The sequence below is a fragment of the Melanerpes formicivorus genome, unplaced genomic scaffold (assembly GCF_026170545.1).
Source record: "Melanerpes formicivorus ecotype bairdi unplaced genomic scaffold, bMelFor1.0.p_v2 SCAF_2, whole genome shotgun sequence".
Classification (NCBI taxonomy): Eukaryota; Metazoa; Chordata; class Aves; order Piciformes; family Picidae; genus Melanerpes; species Melanerpes formicivorus.
This window is the reverse complement of record NW_027142354.1, coordinates 44,923,453-44,945,379: the sequence shown is the minus strand read 5'-3', so window position 1 is coordinate 44,945,379 and position 21,927 is coordinate 44,923,453. Positions and strand designations below refer to the sequence as shown.

At 38.7% G+C, this 21,927-nt stretch overlaps 1 protein-coding gene across 17 annotated transcripts in view; it reads right to left on the bottom strand.

Moving 5' to 3' along the window:
- The window catches only part of TENM2 (teneurin transmembrane protein 2), a 686,412-nt gene that overhangs the window by 85,737 nt on the left and 578,748 nt on the right, over nucleotides 1-21,927 (bottom strand). For 10 of the 17 annotated variants that reach the window (XM_068158288.1, XM_068158315.1, XM_068158323.1 and 7 more), the window contains 3 exons: nucleotides 20,225-20,326; nucleotides 16,400-16,432; nucleotides 2,108-2,302 (listed from right to left, as the gene is read on the bottom strand). In XM_068158288.1, the coding sequence (XP_068014389.1) occupies nucleotides 2,108-2,302; nucleotides 16,400-16,432; nucleotides 20,225-20,326 (330 nt within the window). The remainder of the gene's footprint in view (nucleotides 1-2,107; nucleotides 2,303-16,399; nucleotides 16,433-20,224; nucleotides 20,327-21,927) is intronic. The other 7 variants (XM_068158332.1, XM_068158339.1, XM_068158348.1 and 4 more) reach the window with 2 other exon arrangements.

Here is a 21,927-nt window from a genome sequence, read left to right as displayed (position 1 = left end):
ATGTTATTGGCAGTCAATATCTCCTGTCTTTTTAATCTGTTTATCTTTTTAAGACAAAACCTATCCTTTCAAGCACAATGTTGATTAAATAACATATGTCCTTTCACCTCATATAGTAATTCACCTCCCCCAAAGCTTTGTTGACTGACAGCATTTTGTAGTGTTTCCAATCCTGAATGGTGTTAACATGAACATCTCTGCAAAAAGATACACACTAACTTGTTCTGTCAACTACTCTGGAGTTAGTAATGTGTTTGTTTCACCCATTTCAAACATTCTCCTTACATTAAGCTGACTTAAGCACCCCAAGAGCCCATTTCCCTTATAGGAGTGCTAGAGAGTTCCAGATGTCTAGCCCCGATACACTGCACCATTCTAATCAACTGATAGTAGAGAGTTCCTTGCAAGTAGCTGGGAATTACAATTAAGATGAGGGAGGAACACTTACTGTCTAAAATTTATAGAATCAAATGAAAGAAACCTCATTTTTGGCCATCTACTACAGTCTGAAAACAGGAGCATTTCTACAACACAAAACATGATGGAATTTACGTAACTTAATAAGACCAAGAAAATGATTGTGGTTAGTAGCAGAAAGAGATCTGTCTGCAGTCCCGGGGAATGAACTGGATGTTGTAGAGTACATTAAGGACATTTTTTTCCCTTCTTTGATTTCAGTGAGAATGCTAGCAAGGCATTTCAGATAATTTTTGCACATTTCCTGTAATCATACACTCAGGGTGAACTGAGACCTATCAATTCCAGCAAATAAAAAGGACATTACAGAATTTTGTGAGTATGGCTTAAAATGTAACCTGTTTAAAACCAATGGAAAACTTCGACTGACTTCAACTGAGCTCTAGATTAGAGCTTCAATAACCAGTGCTGTGAAATTTTCTTGGAAGAAGATGACAGGGACAAATTGAACAAACAGTTGTAGCGTTGGCAGACCCACTAGCAAGAATCCTTGTTTGTTTGTTTTTAATTTTAGTAAATAAGTTCACTCAGACTGCTGTAAAATCTTGACCTAAAGGCAACGACTGCACTTCATGCCAGAAAAATAAACCCCTTAGTGGTCTAGGTCCCTGTAGTTTTCTTCCCTTTGTTCTCTGATGGGAGAAACAGCTGTTTGCTGCAGGGTAAGATAAAAACTGATATATGTGGTGGACAGCTCTGCATCTCACTCAGCATACTGCACAGAGACTCTTTAGTCCTAAACCCATGAAGCTCCAGTCCCAGCACTTTAGTCCCCAAACTACTTCTACCTTTGGAGGACTAATAAGCTCTGGAATGTCATCATAAAGTAGCTTGAATTTTCACTGCTCTGAGGATGTGCAAAGTATGCTGAATTGTCTATCTAGCAATTATTTGGAGAGTTAAATTCCCTTTTCTAACCATACTAATATATTCTAAAAGAGCAGCAGTCCAATTTGTCTTGTGCATGCTAAGAGAAAACACCAAATAAAACCAATATTGAGCTTAATCCATGACCACATTTTGCATAGGTTATTTTGTTAAATTTGCTTAGTCTGCATACACAAGGAATTGGATGCTTTCAGCATGAAGACCTTTTCTGCATCCCAAGGAAAGTTGTTGTTTGTGTGTACCATCTATCCTTCTTTAATCCCATATGATTGCAGCTAACAGGAGTAATTTGCCCAGCATTAAGTCTGTAGGTAACATGGATACCTAAGTCTTTCAAATTTGTTTCATCAACCTCTGTCTTAATAGTGACTGATACATTTGCTTTGTGTGAAGCTGTAGCTATACAACTTTGTCTACCACTACTCCTTTATTCTCTGTATTTCACATCCAAATTGTTCAATAAATACAATCCATAAGAAAAGACTTATCTTCACTCTTCAACAAAGGAACTATTCAGGTTTACTATTCATACTGCACAACAATGCATACAGAGGACCACAAATTTTGTCCAAGCTGTGCTGTCAGTAAAATCGCAATGGACTACATTTTGACCCCACTTTACAATTATCTGATACAGTGGTTTTAAATTTAATTTTTAATTCTGTCCTTTCTTTCCCTGTTCCCCTATCCATTAAATAACTCCAAAATGCAGACACCAAACTCACAGAAAAAAAAGTCCTACCTTCTTCACAGTTTTCTCCTTTATAGCCAACAGAACAGACACAGTTCCCTTCAATGCAGGAACCGTGACCTCCACATGAGGGATCGATACACTGGCTGATGGGTACATCACATTCTGGACCTTTCCAGCCACTGTAGCATAAGCAGGTGCCTTTAGAGTACTGACCGTTGCCACTGCACAGAACTGGGCAGGCGGCTGGAAAATTCAATGAAAGAAAAACAAGCAGGGTCATACATGTATTTATCTACAAGTGCATTAAACATCCACTACCAAATATTGATACATGTATTTAAACAGTTAATTTTCTAGGGGAAAAAGATCTAAGGTAACTTGTAGTACAGCTCTTCATCTCCCAAATAAATAATTTGGTTATTTAATAAAACAAGGATTGTTGGGCATTCTGAACACAACTGCTACTCTTCAAAGACTGTTGATGATGTTTGGGATAACTAATGAAGTAACACAAACACTTTTGAGTCTGACATTACTCTGCTTTCTTCTAACTAGGTAACACAATTTTCACAGACAGCAGAACACAAAACGTTCAGTCCTCAGAACATTTTATTATACCTTTCTTCTTCTATAACAATTTAATGTAATACCCCCCCAAGTTTTTAAGCCCCTTGACTTATTTATTTCAATGTAAGAATGTTTAACACAGGAATAACACAAGCTTTCATCTACAACAAATGCACCTTGCCACCAATATCTCTGTTGAACCTTGTTTTCCCAGATCCCAGAGTGACTACTATTACCCTGTGTGCGTTGGCAAGGATGCGCCATTAACCCTTATCCCTCACTCTTGTATTATTAAGGAGGTAAGACACATTCCGAACAAATATTCATTTATGCAAATGAAGTGAAGACTGTGAATAATAAAGGTAGTCAGCCGGGCTTAGAGGCTAGGAATTGGATGCTGTCTATATGCACAGCAATGGAAAGAAACAAGCAGTTTATTAAAAGCCAGCTGCATATAAAGGTTACACTAAGGCATATTCACACTCCTGTATGCCCATATCTCCCATGCAAACACAGCAATCTGTGAGCTTACAAGCCTGCCAAAGACTGAGCGTGTGGTCATCAGTGAGGGAAATAGAAAAATAACAGAGGAATAACAGAAAATGAGAGTAATGAAGTGGATCTTTGAAAAAAGGTGCTCTTTCACTGGCAAAGTTTGATAAAGACAGAAAAGGGTTTCCCTCTCTTTTCACCCTTCAAAGTAATTAGAAACTAACAGCTAGTTTTACACTGCCAAAAATATACTCAAAACCCACTATTAATCACAAAAAGGTCCTAATGTCTTCTTGCTTCTATTACCCCTTTAACCCGAATGATCAAGAAGAACCCAAGTAATTGATTTCTTACAAAGAAATGTGTAATTGTCCAGTTATACAACTTCTTCACTGCTCAGTCCTGTAACCCTTATTAATCTTAGCTGTCCCATTGATCTGCTGCAAAACCACATAGACTTTTCCCAAGACTTTTCTTAGTTGAAATAGGAAAAAGAAAAGATCAGAAAAAACACACTCAGATTTGTAGCCTGAGATGGTAGCTAAAATTTAGAGTGCTGAGAATGATTTCAATTAATACTACAGCAACTTTCTAATTTCATATGTGATAGATGTTCACAAGTGCTTTACTGAGTTCAGGGAAAAAGTTTATGCTCAAGTGCTACCTGTTTTTTGCTTTCTGCAGCTGGTTTCAGAACTAGCATTACTGAACCATAAGACTGACAAATATTCACTATGCCCATACTGCACTCTGGGACAGTCTGTTCTATGTCTTTTTGCACATCATCATCACATGTCCTCCTATAATATACAATACACCGAACTAGAGCACCTGAAATGCTATATGACTATTTGTTTTTTTCCTGAATGAGCTACACCACAGGATCTGTCTCGGTTTCTTGGCACGCACTGCTGTTCACTGCTTAAATAAGTGAACTGCTGCTGCTGCAACTCATAAAGGTGAGCCATAAAGAAAGGGATCAAACTAGGACCACTTCCACTCTTTGGGTATGAGGATATGAGGACAGGGACAACTCCTCTGTCCATAACTCTCCATTCCACTGCACTTAAAAGTCTTGTTTGGGCTGACATTCCCATGTTTTCCCAAGTCACTGTGAGAAAGGTAGTCACTTCAATCCTGCTCTCTTTACTTGTCATGGTGCAGTGGACCTGGCGGTAAGTGAACAGAAGGCAGCTTAGACTGAGGACCTGCAGTAATCATGAGTGGCAAGTTTCTTGATGACACCTTCCACACCCTGACACATTGTAGAGATGCTGCCCTTTATCTGGGCCTCATCTCTAGATCAAGACACCTATTAGGTCCTCTATGTTGTGATTAAGCTATCAGTCCCTTTGTTCACGTCCACCACAGAATAAAGTAATATTGTTAGATGCAAACTCCACGACCTTCAAAGCCATTGTAGACACTCAACATTATCATTACACTCAATGTGAATTCTCCAGCCGCATGGGGACATGCTAGCACATGGGTTGGTTTTGCCCTTCAACCTGCTCACTATGGTGTGATAAAGCTGCATAGAAAGAGAGCGTCCTAGGGAAACTAAATGAATCAGTAAGTAGTAAAGAGTTTCTTCAGACAAATCACTTTTGTTCAAGTAGTTGTAAATACAAAATGTTAGAGTTGGCTTATAAGCTGGATACAAGTGAGGAAAAGTGTTTTTTGCTTTGTTCTTTTTCAGGTCAGCATGGCATTCAGCACCTGAAATGACTGGTGCTCTGCAAACCTCTCCTCTGGAATCAAAGCTCAAATAAAGGCATTAACTCTATTGGAACAACACAGTGCCCTGTAAGATAATATTGTGCCTCTCACCTGCTGTAAGATTACTTCTCCCCTCTCCTTGTCCCTATCTATCATCAAGAAATGGACTATTATTGTCCAGCTAAAAGAGGCATATCTGCTATTTGTAACTTCCTATGGGAAAGATATTCTTGGCTCCCAGTTTTGATCTGAATATTCAAAATTCAACATTTGGGACACCAGAGACTGTCACAGCATATGGAAAACTGTTAGCTGATGCTAAGTCTTGAGATAAAGAGCTTCCACATTAGTTTTTCAGTATGTCATTACTCTGCTTTGGTGCTTCAGGAATTTAACCTTAGGGATGAAACAAAGATTAAGACACTTGCAATCTAAAGCTACAAAGTTTAATCTATATCCTCCTCTTGGGTTATTCTACAAACCCTGTAACAGGAATATCACTTTGAGAGTAAGAAAAATGACAGAGGTTTTTGGTTGGTGTTTCCAACACTGCTATGCCACTAAGATAGCAGAAGAAACATGTAAGCAAAAATGCAAGCAAGTGTAGGTTATACGATGCTTGTTTGTAAACGTTGCAATAAATAGTTCTTCGTTAATACTTCTGCTACGAGCTCATAGGGTGTCCTGCGTGAGAGAAACAGAGAGAATCAAGCTGCTTCTCCACAGAAAACAGAAGCAAGCAGTCTAACAAGGGGTCATAGTTGCAGGGCAAGACCCAAAATAGTCCACTCTACATTTACATCCAGGTATCTTCAATTAACAACTAGAGAGTCGTCTAGAGTTCTTGCTATCTAGGACTACTGAGTTTTTCTATGTGAAGTGGAGGGCTCCCATTCCAGGAAGGAGTTGACTGTTCAAAGTCTGCTGAAGGACTGAGAAGACTGCTGGTTTATTTAATGAAACAATCAAGCTCCACCTCATTTCTATGGACAGGTAGATCACATAAAGACAACTGTGCATTGCACACCAGCACTGCCAAAAAAACAGATAGGGATCTTGAGGAGTAGTTATGGCCACACACAAGAAAATTAAGCACAAGGGTATATGTCCTGAGTGAAGTTTGAATAAGTATAACTGCTATTAACCCTAAAAACAGTTTTGGTGATGAGATTCTACCCATCAGCAAGTACTTAGAATCATAGAATCAACCAGGTTGGAAAAGCTCAAAGATCATCAAGTCCAATCTGTCACCCAAGACCTCATGACTACTAGACCATGGCACCAAGTGCCACATAAAATCCCCTCTTGAACACCTCCAGGGACCGTGACTCCACCACCTCCCTGGGCAGCCCATTCCAATGGCTAACAACTCTCTCTGTGAAGAACTTTCTCCTCACTTGAACAAAACCAGGGAAAATTCTTAACATGGGGCTCAGCTACTTAATGGATATTACAGACCTTTGAGTCATGTAGGCTGCACACATTTAAAAGCATTAATTGAGCATGAAAGACTGGCCAAACATCCCACTAAGAGCTGTCTCCATAAAGGTTATCTTTGGATAGGCATTTTGGAGTAATGTTAACTTTCCTTGATGCATGAGGAAAGACCATTTGATAACAGCTTGTTACACATGGACTAGGAAGGGAGATGGTAACAGGTAATGCCCAAATGGTGTGGCATTAAAAGCCATTGTTTTGTCCAGTGACAATTAACACATAGGTGTCCCAGATACAGCCCGTGTACACATGCATTTCACCCACCCTTATGGTATTCACATGGACATACTCACCAGAGGTGTGTACGTGCTGCTACAGCATGGCAAGAAACCATTAAAGGGTATCTGAGAGGTCAAACTCTTGGAGGCTGTTGCAGAACTTGGTTTAGTTACACAGCTGATTGGTTGAGAGCCCTTCCCCTGCTGCTTGAAGTTCCAAACAGGATTTGAAGACAGATTTCTGTCTTAGTTCCTGGTGCAGAGAGAGTCCTATACCACTAGAATCTGGGCTGTCATTTCTCTACTGCAGACTTTTTTCAGTTTGTCCCCATCAAACAACAAAATGGCATACCTCTCTTGAATGTTATTTGACTTTCCAGGCATAAAAATATGCAGACTTGAAAGGTTTTTGAACTCACGTCTCAATGCTTCCCCACCCTTATATTGCCTTATTGTGCATGCAGCTCAGTTTTGCATCCAAATGTAAATCTTCCAATGGGGCATAAGAAGGTTAGCTCCCTTTGTGCCATCTACAGGCTTATTCAGAGCTCAGGGAAGCTCTCAAGAGCCATTCCACATCAAGACACCATTTTTCAACAGAAAAATATTCCCACAGAATTTTGTGGTGAGATGCTGGAGGCAGGTTGGTATGGGAAGTCACTGCTCTAGATGAAGAAAACTGCATCAAGCCTGATGGGTATTGCTTCAGCAGGGACCAGCACAGTTGTATCCATCATGCTTGTATGCCCTAACCTCAGTACCACTTGGTGTGCGTAAAACACAAACTTGGTGGCTTCTCCACAGTGTAAGCAGTAAGGAAAATTAAGACCACATGTTGAAGTGCAAGTTAAAGGCTGCAGTAATAGAGCACTTAGACACCATCTAAAGTGCCCTTACACCCTATGCACTACTAACTGTTCCATCAACTCATTTTAACAAGACAGTCTGAAAACTTAAAAATCCTAGAACACTCTCTGACTGAACACATAGTTAGACAAATCCATTGAATGAAAATCTACAAAAGCTACTATAAAAAAAAGACACACCATCTGCTGTAGGAAGCCCTAACACAAGTTATCTCTAGAACTAAAAGAATTCACTGAAAGAGCATCAAAGACAGGTAGAATTTATTAGTCTTCCTCATCTATCTGTTGTATGACACCATTAGATCTGAAATGCTGGGTAAAATAGAATTATAGTCTGAGACATTAGAGCTTTACTTCTGTAATACAACCTTTATACAAATATGCTCACAAAAAGAAACCATTCTGAAGAAACACTATTTATACTCCTATGTAAGGTATGTTCAGCCCTTTTAGAACTGTACAAAGCTTTGCCAGACCTAAGAGAAATAAAAACTATTTTTATCTGCAGATGTTCCTGTTTAGGAGGAGCGTGTTTCAGTCCTGGAACTTTTGCTGAATCTCACAGATGAAAAGAAGTGTGCCTGACAGCATATGCACTTTCAAAATTGCAGAAGGATCACCTCTCTGTGTGGTCACACACTGGTCTAGTGTAACTATTATGACTCAACAGTGGAGGATATTCACTAATATTAGCATGCACAGCACCTGTTGAGGTTGATTCAAAATTTGCTTGGAGCTAGACAAAATTTTGGTGGTACTTCCCAACATACAGGGACAGTGTGAATCTTCTCATCAAAAAGAATGTCCTTTTTTTTTAGTCTAGTTTTGCCCCAAGAATTCTTCCCTATACTCATTAGTTCAAGTCATCTCAATGTCTCTAATCTTAGAGGAAGTGATTATGTATCACCAGACAGAGTGAATGTTTTTCAAGTCTTCAATACAACCATATTAACATGCTACAGATGTATCTCAAAAGTCATCTAGACCTTCAGCCTGGGCAATTTGAATGTTCTCTTTGGACAGACTTGCACAAAGTCTTAGTTATATAAAAAAATGAAATACACACAGTAGCATAATAGAAATCAAGCTGCTCTTTGTTTCACTGACGACTGGGAACTCTACTGAAGACAGACAGAGGTCAAATTTCTTATCGAAGAATCTTACTGGTGAACCTTCTGGGTGTGGTTCCTCTAGAGGATAATTAATAGAGAATCTGTAATAGCTCACACTTGGAGTTCCATTTAGCAGAGATTAAGTGGCTATTGCTGAGGGATTATGCATGATTTTGCCAGTATATAAAGAAGATGGATTACTGCTTATGACAGTCTAACCTAAAGCAAATAAATGCATTCCAGGTCAGCTCCAAACTGAAGCAGAAATAAAGGAAAGATCCAAAACCTAACGTTTTCTACAAACATCTAGTTCTGAATACCTAAAAAATACAAATAGGTTTGCATTGTACTTGTGTTTTTCTCTTTGATGTCTTTATCTTGGTGACATATATGTAGCATTTAGTCTGTAAACGCTAATTTCTCTTCAATGGATAAATCAGATCAATATGTAAGCAACTGAAGATGTATTTTACTGATGCTAGAGCTGAATTCTACTACAATGGTGTACCAAAGCCATGAATAATTTTAGATTCACTCCAAAAGCCAAGTTCTTGCCTAGAACTTCCTAAAGTGAACTTATACCTATTTACATATAAACAATCTTAACTCTACAAAACCACTAAAACTACAGGAATTGCAACCATGCATTTTAGAAAATCATCCCAGTTATTTAAGAAATTGTTGACAACCTCATCCAAAATGTTGACTCTAGGCTTTACATTATTATTATTGGGAAAAAAAATAGTACTGAAACCTAACATATTATCACATCCCTTGCTACATCAAGTGTTTGCCCATATTTCAAAACATTAGGAGACATGAAACATGAGTGTTTCATTTGTAGCTCAAAAATGCAAATGTTTTGTCTGACAACACTTTCCTTCATGTTTGCTGTTTAAGCCTATTTTAATCAGTTGGATGCAACTTTCACTTATTACCTGCATGTCTAGTAACTGGAGTTCTTTTATGGATATATGAAAATCTGAAATTGCTTCTAAGACCACTCCATGGCTTATGCTGTTTCACTTTTACTTGCTTATGCTGTTTTTATGCTGCTTTCCTGGTAAGAAGTTGCCCCACTCCTAAGCAAACTTTGCCCCAAGAAAATAATTTTGGCATGGGAGAGTGAATGAATCAAGGAACATCTTCACTCATTTGTTCTTTATGTTTCACAAACAGATATTTGCAAGGGTGGGAAGAAAGGTGTTCGGCTAGACTTCCTGCTCTTCAAGGTCACTAACTTCCATCAGGATGAAATGATTTCAAGAACAGGAAACTCTAGAATATTGAAGACCTCATGCTCTTCAAGCAGAAACCATCTTGTAGAAATTCATGTAGTAGCAGAAGAATGTCAATTGTGACTAGCTGGTACTGGCATTATATGCTTTATTAGTTACTTCATGAAATTGTTGACTTTGACTAAAGAGTACTCAAATAATTTAAATGATTTAATAGTAGTAGTATTCTATGCCTGCAAGCACCAAGTTAGTGCTAAGATGAAGTGTACAGCCCTTTATAGGATTCATGCCCTGCAATCCTTAGTACTCATGCTCTGCAGCCCTTACTTCAGTTGCTCAACCTGAGCCTCACCAAGCTCCCTTGTCTAGCTCTGTCAAACTGCACATTAGTAAGCAAGAAAGAGATTCACAGAAGAATTTCTAGAAGGACAAAAAACCCATCAGGTGTGTCAAATCTCTGACATTCAGAAACCATTTGGGGAAAGCAGCACACGCTGACTTAAGCACTAAAGTATGGATGCTTTAATTAATCCGGGGTGAATTTAATTGCTTTAGTTAAGTGGAAATTGGGTTAAAAATGATGCAGAGCATGCTGGGGTGTGTTAAAAACATGACATATGAGTTGGATGAATCGATAAATTAAAAGCGCACAGATGTTTTAATTAAACCCAGGAAAGTTAACGGAGATCACTAGAGACTTTTAAGCCTATGATTAATTCAATTCATTTAAAATACCTGTAGAGATATGGGGATGCCTCCATTTTGGGAGTTACAGAAGTTCTCAATCAATAAGTACTTAAGCTGTTCTACAGAAAAAAAATGGCAGGATTTTTATAGAAGTGACTGAACATCATTAATTGCACAATGAATATTTACATCCTTCTGAACACTCAGCAAACTTTTGCTCTAGCCAAAATTTATCAAAAAGCTCATAGCTTTTATCCTTACCTTCAGTGTGACCTTATCGCTCAATAAGACTACACTTACTGTTCCCTCCTTTACTCTTCTACAAAGCATGTATTGCCATTAGATAAGTGGTTTGCTTAAAACTACTACCAAAAATACCTAAGGAAGAAAGATGAATGTGTCCCTGTTCCCCTGGAAAAGCCACAGCAGAACATAAAATAGATTTTTCAAGTGGTATAAAACAAACTATAGATTGGATGAGTTGAGCTAGGCACTTGTAAAACCAGCCAACGGTGCCAAGGTTGAAATGTCTTGAGGACTTTCTCTTGTCAGTACACTCTGGATTCAAAACTTCACCAGCCTGTCTGTTCCCCCTCCACTACTGCAGTAACTCTCCAACTATCGCTACCTAAATTAAAGACTGCGGTCTTCCATGCAGTACATGAAGATGGTTTACAGATAGTAGATTTACAGTCAGTCCAATTACAGAAGTCCTTCCTATCTACCACATCATTAAAGAGCAGCACAGTTCAGTTTCTTTTTCAGGTGCATCAATGTACTCAAGGAAATGGAAGCTACCCTGCCCTGATCCTAGTTTCCCACAGGAGAATGTGACTGATTGGTTTGCCACATATTTATGCTTTTGAAAACAGGGGTAAAAAAAGAGAGGGAAGAATTCTTTTCAATTCTCTGCATGATACATGAGAATGGAAGAAAATGTAGATGGTGGATATAAATGTCCTGAAGACGTTTCCTTGCAATCTAAAACTCTTTTTCTGTGGGAGGCAGTAACATGGAATCAGATCTGTGAAATTCCTGCTTTAGATATAAGTAGTGAAGTTGGTACAACTACAAGAACATGCTGAGAAATAAATTTTCCTTTCAACCAACAGATAGGATGGAAATAAATGGATGTTGAAATCAACTACTGTCATAGACCAGCAAGTAGATCTTTATTTGTATGTCTTGATAACTTCATCACTAGCAAAACTGAGAAAGAAGGGAAAACTAAATCATTTTAGAGGTTTCAGTAGCTACCTCTGTGAAAAGAGCCAGGGAGAAATCAAAGACATGAAGCGTCAAGTTCACAAAAACCAAACACCAGAATTATCCTCCCCAACATATGTGTTGTGGTTCACAACAGGGAAGCACTAACAGCATGAGTCATTTCTTCATCTAGAAAAAGAAATTAAAATATGAAATATTTCTTCAAATATTTTTGGAAAGCTTTTGCACCATTCCCAGGGAATGAGGTAGAAACTGTTACTTCTCTGTTAATAGTTTGTGTCTAGCTAAATAGCAATGCAGTAGGTGTAGGACTGCACCTACAGGCTGCTTTGGTGTAATTTTAGTTAATACTATTTGCCTTGTTAAATTTATCAGAAAATATTTAAATCACAACATGATTAATTGCACATTTCCACATTAGCTACAGCTATTTAAACATTTTTCTACATCTGAATTAGAAATCTTTCTGTTTGAGAAAGTAAGGGGGGATGACAGCTAACTGAATTTAGTATCACCCAACTGGGGTCTAAATACAGGAGAAGATCTAAATTACAGGTTCAAATCTACATATAATGCAGATATGAAAATAGCACTGCATGCTGAAATCTGAAGCTGTGATTTAAAGCTGTTTCTGTTATTCAGGGATGGCAAATGTCAAAGGATCTCTTAACAGCTGCATTTGTACAAAACGATTTACAATACTACTTAATATCAGTTGCTTCAATGACATTTGCCATCATTGCAAAGACTCCAAGATGATCCCAACACTACTGCAAAGACAAACTCATAGAACTTAATGAAATAAACAAATGCCAGTAGAAGTCTGTAGAGACAACGCAATGTAACAACAAAATATAGATTGCAACACAATTGAATAAGCTAACCAATTAAATACAAAAACAAATTACAAAGCATGCATCACTGCAAGCACAATTCAGCTCAGCAGAGTATAGAGTGGAGTGATTCTTAGCCACCCCTGGAAGCATTGTAAGATGAGATTTTTGGCCAGCCAGAAACTAAGCTGCACAACAGATTGTGTTGTGCATGTATTTGTATGCATGTCTGTCTCCTTGCTGCACTGGGAACCTTTTGAAATATTTAATTTGTTGGAATCCCATTGAAACACAAAATATTTGTGGCAATAGATGTGTTGCTGTTGCACATGTGTAAGAATGGGAAATAAAATGAAATGTGCCCAGCTTTTATTAAGTATGCATACTCTACTATACTGCTCTTGAAGAAAAATCCATGAATATGATTTTACTGTTCTTCCATATGCTTTCCATCTTGGACATAAGCAAAGCAAACTTCCTTATCACACAAAGCAAGTAAAACTTGGCTGCAGTTTGCAGGCCTCAGCAGCCATACTGCCTGTGGCTTTGCCTGTGGAATTTCCCCCGGCTGGGTAATAAGTGATCACATCAAGATGCACCACTGTTCACTGCAATCAGGGAATCAGAATTATTACATACCCTCTTTTCTTTTTACCTAGCATTTTGTCCAACAGTGGCATTGGCAACTTGTCTCAGTGAGTCACTTCCTTCACCACTGAATTCCTCAGCATTCCCCATTTGTTTCTTAATCCTCTTAGCTTTGTCTAAGAAATTTTCTCCTACAGAAACAAGTCCACCTTTAAGCTGTACCACCATCTTGCAAGCAATTTGGGAAAAGGAGTGATATATAATTTCAAGTTCATAGGCTGCAACATGAATTTAGAAACATGAGAGAGGGCAATGCAACCCATAGGCACAAATTTGGCTGTATGCTTACTGGCAGCTTAATACAGGAAACAAAAGCTAATTAAATTGCTATACTATGTGCAAGTACTGAGCACATTTAACAACAATAAATAAATACCTTTTAAAAATGTAAAGCTTTCTTTGCTGGCCTGTAAAGGCACTATTACAACAAACAGAAAGCAAGATGTGCTTTTAAACAACAGGAGCATCTCTGCTTGAAATTATTTGGGATAAGCTCTTCTGCAGATAATTTCTCTATAACCCTCAATTCAACATTGGAATCAGCAGAAACCATTAAGATTTCCAAGAACAATGAGAAGTTACTAGCTTGCTTGTTGAAAGCCACATTTCAAAGATTGTTTTCCCAAATATTTACAGTGCTAAAAGTAGCTCCTGCATCCCATTTCAACTTTGTCAACATTGTTTACAATGAACACAAAGGACCTGAAGCTCCAATTCTAGACTAGCGCAGGCTAGGGAGTAACCTTAGTACATCTTGCCAACATCTGCTAATAAACACATTTAATCAACAATGTACTACAGTGAGAGGTTCATAGTTTTAAAGACCAATGAAATGCTAGCATGCTAAATGACTTGTGTTGTAAAAGAAATTTAACAAAGTATCTACTGTAGAATTCTGGAATCCAGACTCTCCATTGCTAATCTCCAACAGAGTTCATGAGGATTGATGAGGAAAGCTGCAGACTAGAAACAATGGTTCCTGAATTCAATTCCTTTGCACAACACTGACTGCACACCTTGAACCTGTTGTGGAGCCATGGCCACTAACAATCACAAAGAATTCAGCCTGTGACCCTTTCAGTTCTTGGCTCATGTTTAAATTGCCAATTAGAAAGAGCTGAGTGGTGGATTTTGTGTTGGCTTTACTTGTCTACCTGACACTAGATCAAAGCTACTACCTCATTTCATGCAGGCAAGGTAGCAGCTGATACATGGTAAATGACTGTCAACCATAGGCAAAATAGGTTTCATGCCCATTTATTTATTCTGCAATTATTTAGGCACAGTGGATAGCACAAAACCATTGTCAGATTGCAGTGAAGTTCTATAAAACTAAGAAAACTGAGGGCAGACAGCAAAGCACTGCCCTCTACACAGAACTCCTTGGAAGGCAAGTGAGGACATGATCAGTTTGTCAGAAATGCAAAAAGTCTGCAATAAAAGATGAGAGTTGGAAAATGAGAAGAACATTTATAACAAAGGCATTTTAAGGTACTGAGTTAGAGAGGTGAGAGCTACTGGAGTGGAAGACTGCCAAAGACTGCCTTGTCTGTTCAAGTATCAAAATGATGCTTCCACCCACTGTGAAAGATTTGAGTGACAAGGCAGGGCTGTGCTGCTGCGGCAGCACATAGATAAGTTGGCACACATACACCTATAAACACACAAACCCCAAAACCAAACTCACCCAGGAAGAGATACTAAGAGAGAAACTGTACATGATAAATTTTGTGAACTGCAAGAAAGGAAGTGAGAGATGTGTGGGTGACAAGTCATGAATGCAGCACTTCCAAAGAAAAGAACACCTCTTAATTTTGTATTTTTAACTTACTTTCTTATGAGTATGATGTAAGTGATGAGACGTGCTAGGATTATGAATTCATAAAATATTTGCCAACAAAGGTGTTTTTTTTTTCCTCCCTAACCCACTACTTCTCAGCCCTCCCCCCCATTCCTGCTCTATCACAGTGGACAATACCATCATTCAATCCGTCATTAATGTTCAAAATTGGACGTTATTTTTGACTCACGCATTTCCTGGACTCAGAATTGTTATGCATTACATCTCTCTGTCAGAATTCTTACCCTAGCTTTCAGCAAATAAGATGTACATGAAATCAACACCTTTTCCTCCAGTATTGATAAATTCAGTCTTCAGTCATGTCTGCATGCAACGGTGATACAAAAATCGTGGTGTTAACCTGATAACCCAGCTTCAGCACTGTTGCCCTTCTTTCCCAGTCCTGTTTCAGGACCTCTCCTCTTATCACATGGAACATGAACTCTTGCAGAGCACTTAACCCCGACTGGTCACTGCTAGAATTCTGACTTCAATCTCTCTGTGACTTATATTGTTTTTTTAAAAAAGCAAAATTTTCAGAAGAGTATTTTTAGCTCTTTCCCACACTCTGTCTTCTTTGGAAGGCCTAGTTGTCCTCTGTTGTCCACATGATATCAACTATCTGAACCTTTCCAAAACTTTCCCTTACTACTGTGATACCTTAAACTGACAACAGTCACACTGCTAGTGTCTTTGCAACACTGCCTATCATATTTCCCCCCCCATTTATCTCCATTCCATTCACACTACTTTGGATTCCTAACGTTTGTAGCAGAGTTATGAAGGTAAATGTTTTCCTTACAGAGAGAGGAAATACTAACTCCTACACATGGCCAGCTGGACACCATACATTTATGTGGGCCATGTGCTCTACAGTGATGACCCTGAGTCCTGAATTATTCAGCAAGATGCACTCCAAAATTCATGTTTTCCCCACTGCAATCACCCTCAGAACCTCTTATGTCACTGGGAGTATCCTCCACATGGCACTAAGAGAATAGTTTCAAGCAGAGCATTCAATGGACAAAGCCCCACTTCTTTGTGCACTATTGCCCAAGCAATAAGCCTCTGAATAACCTCAGAGCAAGAAGAGTTCCAAACAGCTGAGATCTGAATAACATCTGAGACAAAGCAGGAGTTGCTACTCCTAGCAATTATACCTTACTTACCTAATAAGTGACAGCTTTTTACATCTTTATGCAGAGATTAACAGCACACACATAACAAAGAAAATGGCAGTGGCAGGAACTCATATTGAGGTGCAGGCAATCATCAGAAACAGCAAATCCATTAGAATAAATTTCAAAAGAGATAGACTACACCTTACATCTTAGAAACTGTTTTAGACTAAATAGATTTTGCAAAAGAAATGAAAAGAAATGTTAAAAAAACCTACCCTTCTTTTTATACTTATTAAAGTGGCGCCGTCCTTTGCCAGTAAGCCAAAAACAAACAGAATGAAAATAAAATAATGAAAAACCCACACAAGGAGAACAGCAAAAGAAATTGCCAATAACATAAATCTGAATTATTAGAGTTCTTAAAATCATATTTAAAAAATTAACTGATCAAACACGGTACAAAGTTTTGGTTTAAAAAAATCCCAAAGCCTCCAAACCATTTCCGCTGAAATATTAACACGTTTCTAATACATAGAACAATCGGCTACAAGCATCTGCTAAATGGCAACATGATGGCAGCTAACATGGGCTATCTGACATGATTTTTTTTCCTTCTTTTGCAAACTGGACATTATCTCTTAATGGGCTATTCTCATCACAGAAATCCCACGTGATGGTACCTCACTTCAACTTTTCAGAATAACTGAGTGTGCTTCTGAGGCGAATCCTAGTGTTGTAACACACAAAATTAAGGGAGGCTCTGAGCACATTTGCAAAACAGTGCATGCCAGTGTCTTTGGGAGTATTTCTTTAAAACAAGTGGAAGACCTGCGTGCCCTTGAAATATATTATGAGATTAAACAAATTTATAGCAACATCTGAGTCTTTTCTAGGAGCTCAGCTCATTGCAACACTGAACTCTACAAAGGGTGAAAAGCAGAACACGATGAAGGATGGCTCCTTGCAGATTTACCACAGAACTCGGCAGCTGAAAGACCAAACTATTATCAGACATTAACAGTGGGAACACTAAGTAAGAAGGACATCTTGATATACTTGGGTGGTCACGTCACAGAGGTTACAGAAAAATAGAGATGAATATAAAAAAGGGACAACACACCAAATTAACAATCACAGCTGCATGTTTGATTCTTTAATTGATCCTTGGTCATAGCATCACTTCTTGCCAATAATTCCTACAGATAACTGTGGACAGAAAGCACCTCACAGTGCAGTTCAATTTACAGCAATTCTTCCACTGCCTTTTACTATACACATTTTCTTTATCAGGATACAGACTTTATCCACTTGAGATTAAACTGTACCATTACCTTTGTTGTGTGTTAGATGGAATTCTTAATCAGGTTAAACTGCAAATGGAATTTTGCTTGACCAAGGATGGATTAAATCTGTTGATACTGGCTACCTAAGTTATTTGAGTAGATACAGTTGAGAAATAGAAAATAACACCCCCCACTTTCCCCCTTCCCCCACCAGTTTTTTTTGCAAGAGTTTTACTGGGTGAAATTTCCTCCACTTCAATCAGGCCATGAAAGTGTATTTAAGCCTGTGGGTTGGGAAAACAGGTTGTCTCTAATAATTTTCATAGTATTTTCCTGGAGGTAATGGGTTCTGAAGTCAAATATGTGTCACCTCTCATAGATTTTCCTTCATTTTTAGTTTTTAGAAGTCCAGGGATGGAGTACAATAAAAGAGGGAGTACATCTGCTCTGCCTGCAAACAGTTTGCAGATCACTCCTCTCAAGATTCATTGTCTCTGATGCCCTCAAGATCAGGCTTGCTATAAAGAAGCATGCCTCATATCTATCAAACTTGCATTTCAGCCCAATGTGAAGCTCTTAGACTTCCATGTTATTCCATGAATCAAACTCTAAAAGCCATTGGAGGAGCTTGTTCACATTTTTTCCACAATTCTCTGTTTGAGTCTTGCCTCAACTGATTTTATAGTGGAGAACTGAGACATTGAAAGGTGTGTTGCTAGGGAAATATTTTTTTTAATCACATAGAAAGAAAATAATTCTATTTCCACACTTAAATATAAATTTAAAATTACACTATATGTATATTAAACGCGTCCATACATATATGCACAAAAAGATTTAACTCTCTCTCTCATCTTACTCTGTTTCACCATGCATACAATCCCAAATTTGATTTCTATCTTCTGAAACTGCTCTCACATATAATCAGTACTCAAGTAAACAGAAAAATCTGTGTACATGAGAAGAGGCATCTCCCAATGCCTGTGCAATGGGTGAGGCATACACTCCTGACACCCTAACCCAGCGCAACACTTCTGGGTCTGTGTCAGAGCATAAAGATGTGCAGAAACACGAGGATTCTGTCAATACACCCATTTTGTCATTTTAGGTCGTTTTTCAAGCTGCTCTGTTCTTTAGAAATACCATGATGTGTGACAAGAAAACAGTAAGAGAGTTGAAAGAAGCTTCTGAGAAACCATTTCTGCTTTTGAGAGGGAAGAGACAACACAGAAAGGACAAAGCAGGAAGCAAAAGGAATGTACTGACGGACAGGAGAAGCCTGACAGAGTTTGACAAGTACCCTATTAAAAAAAGCTCTTTACCTGACATAGCCCAAACAAAGTGTTTGCTAGCATTAACACAGACTGCAGGGTTACACAGAGGTTTTGTACAAAATGCAGCATTGCTCCACAACTCTAAATGCAAATGAGTTGATTTAATGGCTGTGTATGTGCAAAGAGTGGCAGTGAAGCACATGGTCACTGCATGCATACTTTCACAGGTTAACACCACAGAAACGCATACAACTGTCAAAGTGGGTTTATAGCACACATTATCACACCATTTACTTGGTAATATGCAGATAACTCTTCTGTGTATTTGTGAAGTGTCTTAATTTCTCAGGTAATCAAACAACATGCATGCTGTATTTGAAGTATTCTTTCAAATGAGTAGGGCTACTGCTAAAATAATATCATTAGCTTTTGAAGGCCACTGGGGTCACTTGTTGTTGTTATTGTTCTGGGGCACCTTGAATAGCCAAATATGGAGACACAAACCAGAAATTACTCACTCTAGTACAACTATAACTGCTATTCAAGGAGTATTTCATAGACATGCATGGGTATGCTGGCTGCCACCCTGCTACACCAGTGAAAGGTGGAGCACAAACTGTCCTCAGGACTGCATCAGGAGTCTAAAAAGAAATGAGCAAATTTCTGAACCCCTTCAAAGCATTTCAAAAAGCTTTCAAACATCAGGCTTTCCTCCTTTGAACAGTTAACAACCCTATCCCTGTAGAAAAAATTGTAAACATACGATACTGACAGTGTGCCTAAACCTCACACAAACTGAGAAAGAAGCAAACTAGAATGTTATGACTGCTCAGGAACAGCAGGGAATACAAGCAGGTCACTGATTTTAGACATTATATGTGCTACTAGCTGTATACCCTAAAGAGGTCCTCCTTTATGAATCTTTTCCCTATGACCACGATCCCAAACTCTCCAGAAAAGCTTTGTAAACTCATACTTTCAATCCATAGACATCTTTTAGATTGCTGTTTAATTCTTGATAATCATGCACTTCCCAGCTTGAGTTGCTGAAATTTACACTCGACATGTAAGAAAAGGGTTAGTTTAAGACATCAGCATGCTCTACTGCTTGTCGTAAAAACAAAAAGGCATGTTTCCTTTGATCAAAGAGTAATTGTACATACAAGAAAGATGCTATGTACTAGAAGCAAGGCTCAGCTGAGCCAGAATATACATTACATGCTGTTGATGAAGATAATTAGTCTTCGGTTGCAGACCAGTTAATCAGAAAGGATTATTGATATTTCATTCACTTTTATAGAAAATAAATATTTTCTGCCATTTCTGCCTACTACCTTTGACACACAAAAAGGTGTAGTTATGCAAGCTCATAGCTAATGTAGCAGTACTTCCACTTCATTGTATTCAACTAAGAGATCTAAGAAAAAAACTGCGTATTGATTTATTTGAATCTAGCTTGGACCCATGCTAACTAGAAGACACTGTAGATCCATACATCACAAGCACACACTGGGGTTATTTGTAAACATAGGGAAAATGATACCTTTAGCACAATCTGCTCCATGGAATCCTGGAAAACAGTGGCAAACACCTGATACACACTCGCCATTCCCATGGCAATTACGTGGGCAGTCTTGCACTGAATCTGAAATACAAGCATCACAGGCACATTAGCTGGTTCCTATTTAAGTTACCAATTCTTTGCTGAATTTTCATTCAATTTGCTTTGTCTTTAATATATAGAAGAGCAATCCCTGATAATATTAACACCACAATGTTAAGGTGAAGCAGAATGGGTAAGTGTAGAAACGACACCACTACAACTTAAGGTTTTTTGACAGCGCTCAAGTCCTCTACCTCAACAAGTAGACAGGACTGCCTCTTAAGAGCTCTACAGCTATATTTGAAATCATATTATGCAGCAGACATAATGCTTCATCAGGAAAATTGCCAATATTCCTTTTGCAATGAGAATTTGATCTTATACAAGGTCTCTTCCATGTAAAACTGAGTATCATAAGGACTGTAACTTCTTTTACTTTTACAGACATGTAAAGACTCATTAATTAAGCTGACAGAAATATGAGCTGAACAAGACAAAAAGGAGCTCTTCTGCTCCAGTAAGTAATCTTTATACCAAAGAAAAAAAATCTAACAAGAAAGGTGCAAGCAGCTATGTAAGAGGATGAAAAGAGGTCTGTGAAAACAGAGGATGAGGTTTAACACCAGAGTTTAAGTGACTGACTGAAGTGTTGATGACTTTGATAATCTGAGAACAGTAAGCATACCAGCCCAATGATAACATTTCAGCTGCACCAGAATACTTATTTTTCACAATTTCTGTTATTACTTGGATCATCATAGAATGACAGAAGGGCTTAGGTTGGAAGAGACCTCAGAGATCATCTACTCCAACCTCCCTACCATGGGCAGGGACATCTCTCAACCAGACTTGGCTGCTCAACACCTCATCCAGCCTGGCCTTGAACACCCGCACTGAGGAGGCATCCACAACCTCCCTGGGCAACCTATTCCAGAGTCTCACCACGCTCACAGTGAAGTACTTCTTCCTAAGCCTACTATCCCTCAGCCTCAAACAATTCCCTCTCGTCCTGTTGCTAGACACCCTTGTGAAAAGCCCCTCTCCAGCCTTCCTGGAGGATCCCTTCAGGTATCGGAAGGCAGCTCTAAGGTCCCCCTGGAGTCTTCTCTTCTCTAGGCTGAACCCCAGCTCCCTCATTCTATCCACACAGCAGAAGTGTGGCCCTCCTCTGGACTTGCTCCAACAGCTCTGTGTCCTTATGATGGGGACTCCAGAACTGGAGGCAGTATTCAAGGTGGGGGTCTCACAAGAGCAGAGTAAACGGGCAGAATCACCTCTCATGACCTGCTGGCTACACTTCTCTTGATGCAGCCCAGCACATGATTTGCCTTCTGGGCTGCATGATAATTTATACACTATTTAGCATAGTAACATCCTAGGAATAACATCCCAAGTTTGAAATTCATTCTTAAAACTGCTTCCATTTGAAAGAGGTTGGATTTCAGTGGAACATATTTTCAACACAGAATTATAGGGGGGGGAAAAATATCTAATTGGAATGTTGTTACTCTCTGCTATTAATCCCTGTTGTTGTGGGACCTGAGGTTTCAAACTTAATGGCTCAACAAACAACAACAAACAAATAGCAGCTGTGCAACACAGAAAATTAATTTTGGATTTAGAACTAGCAGAACCCTGCAGAG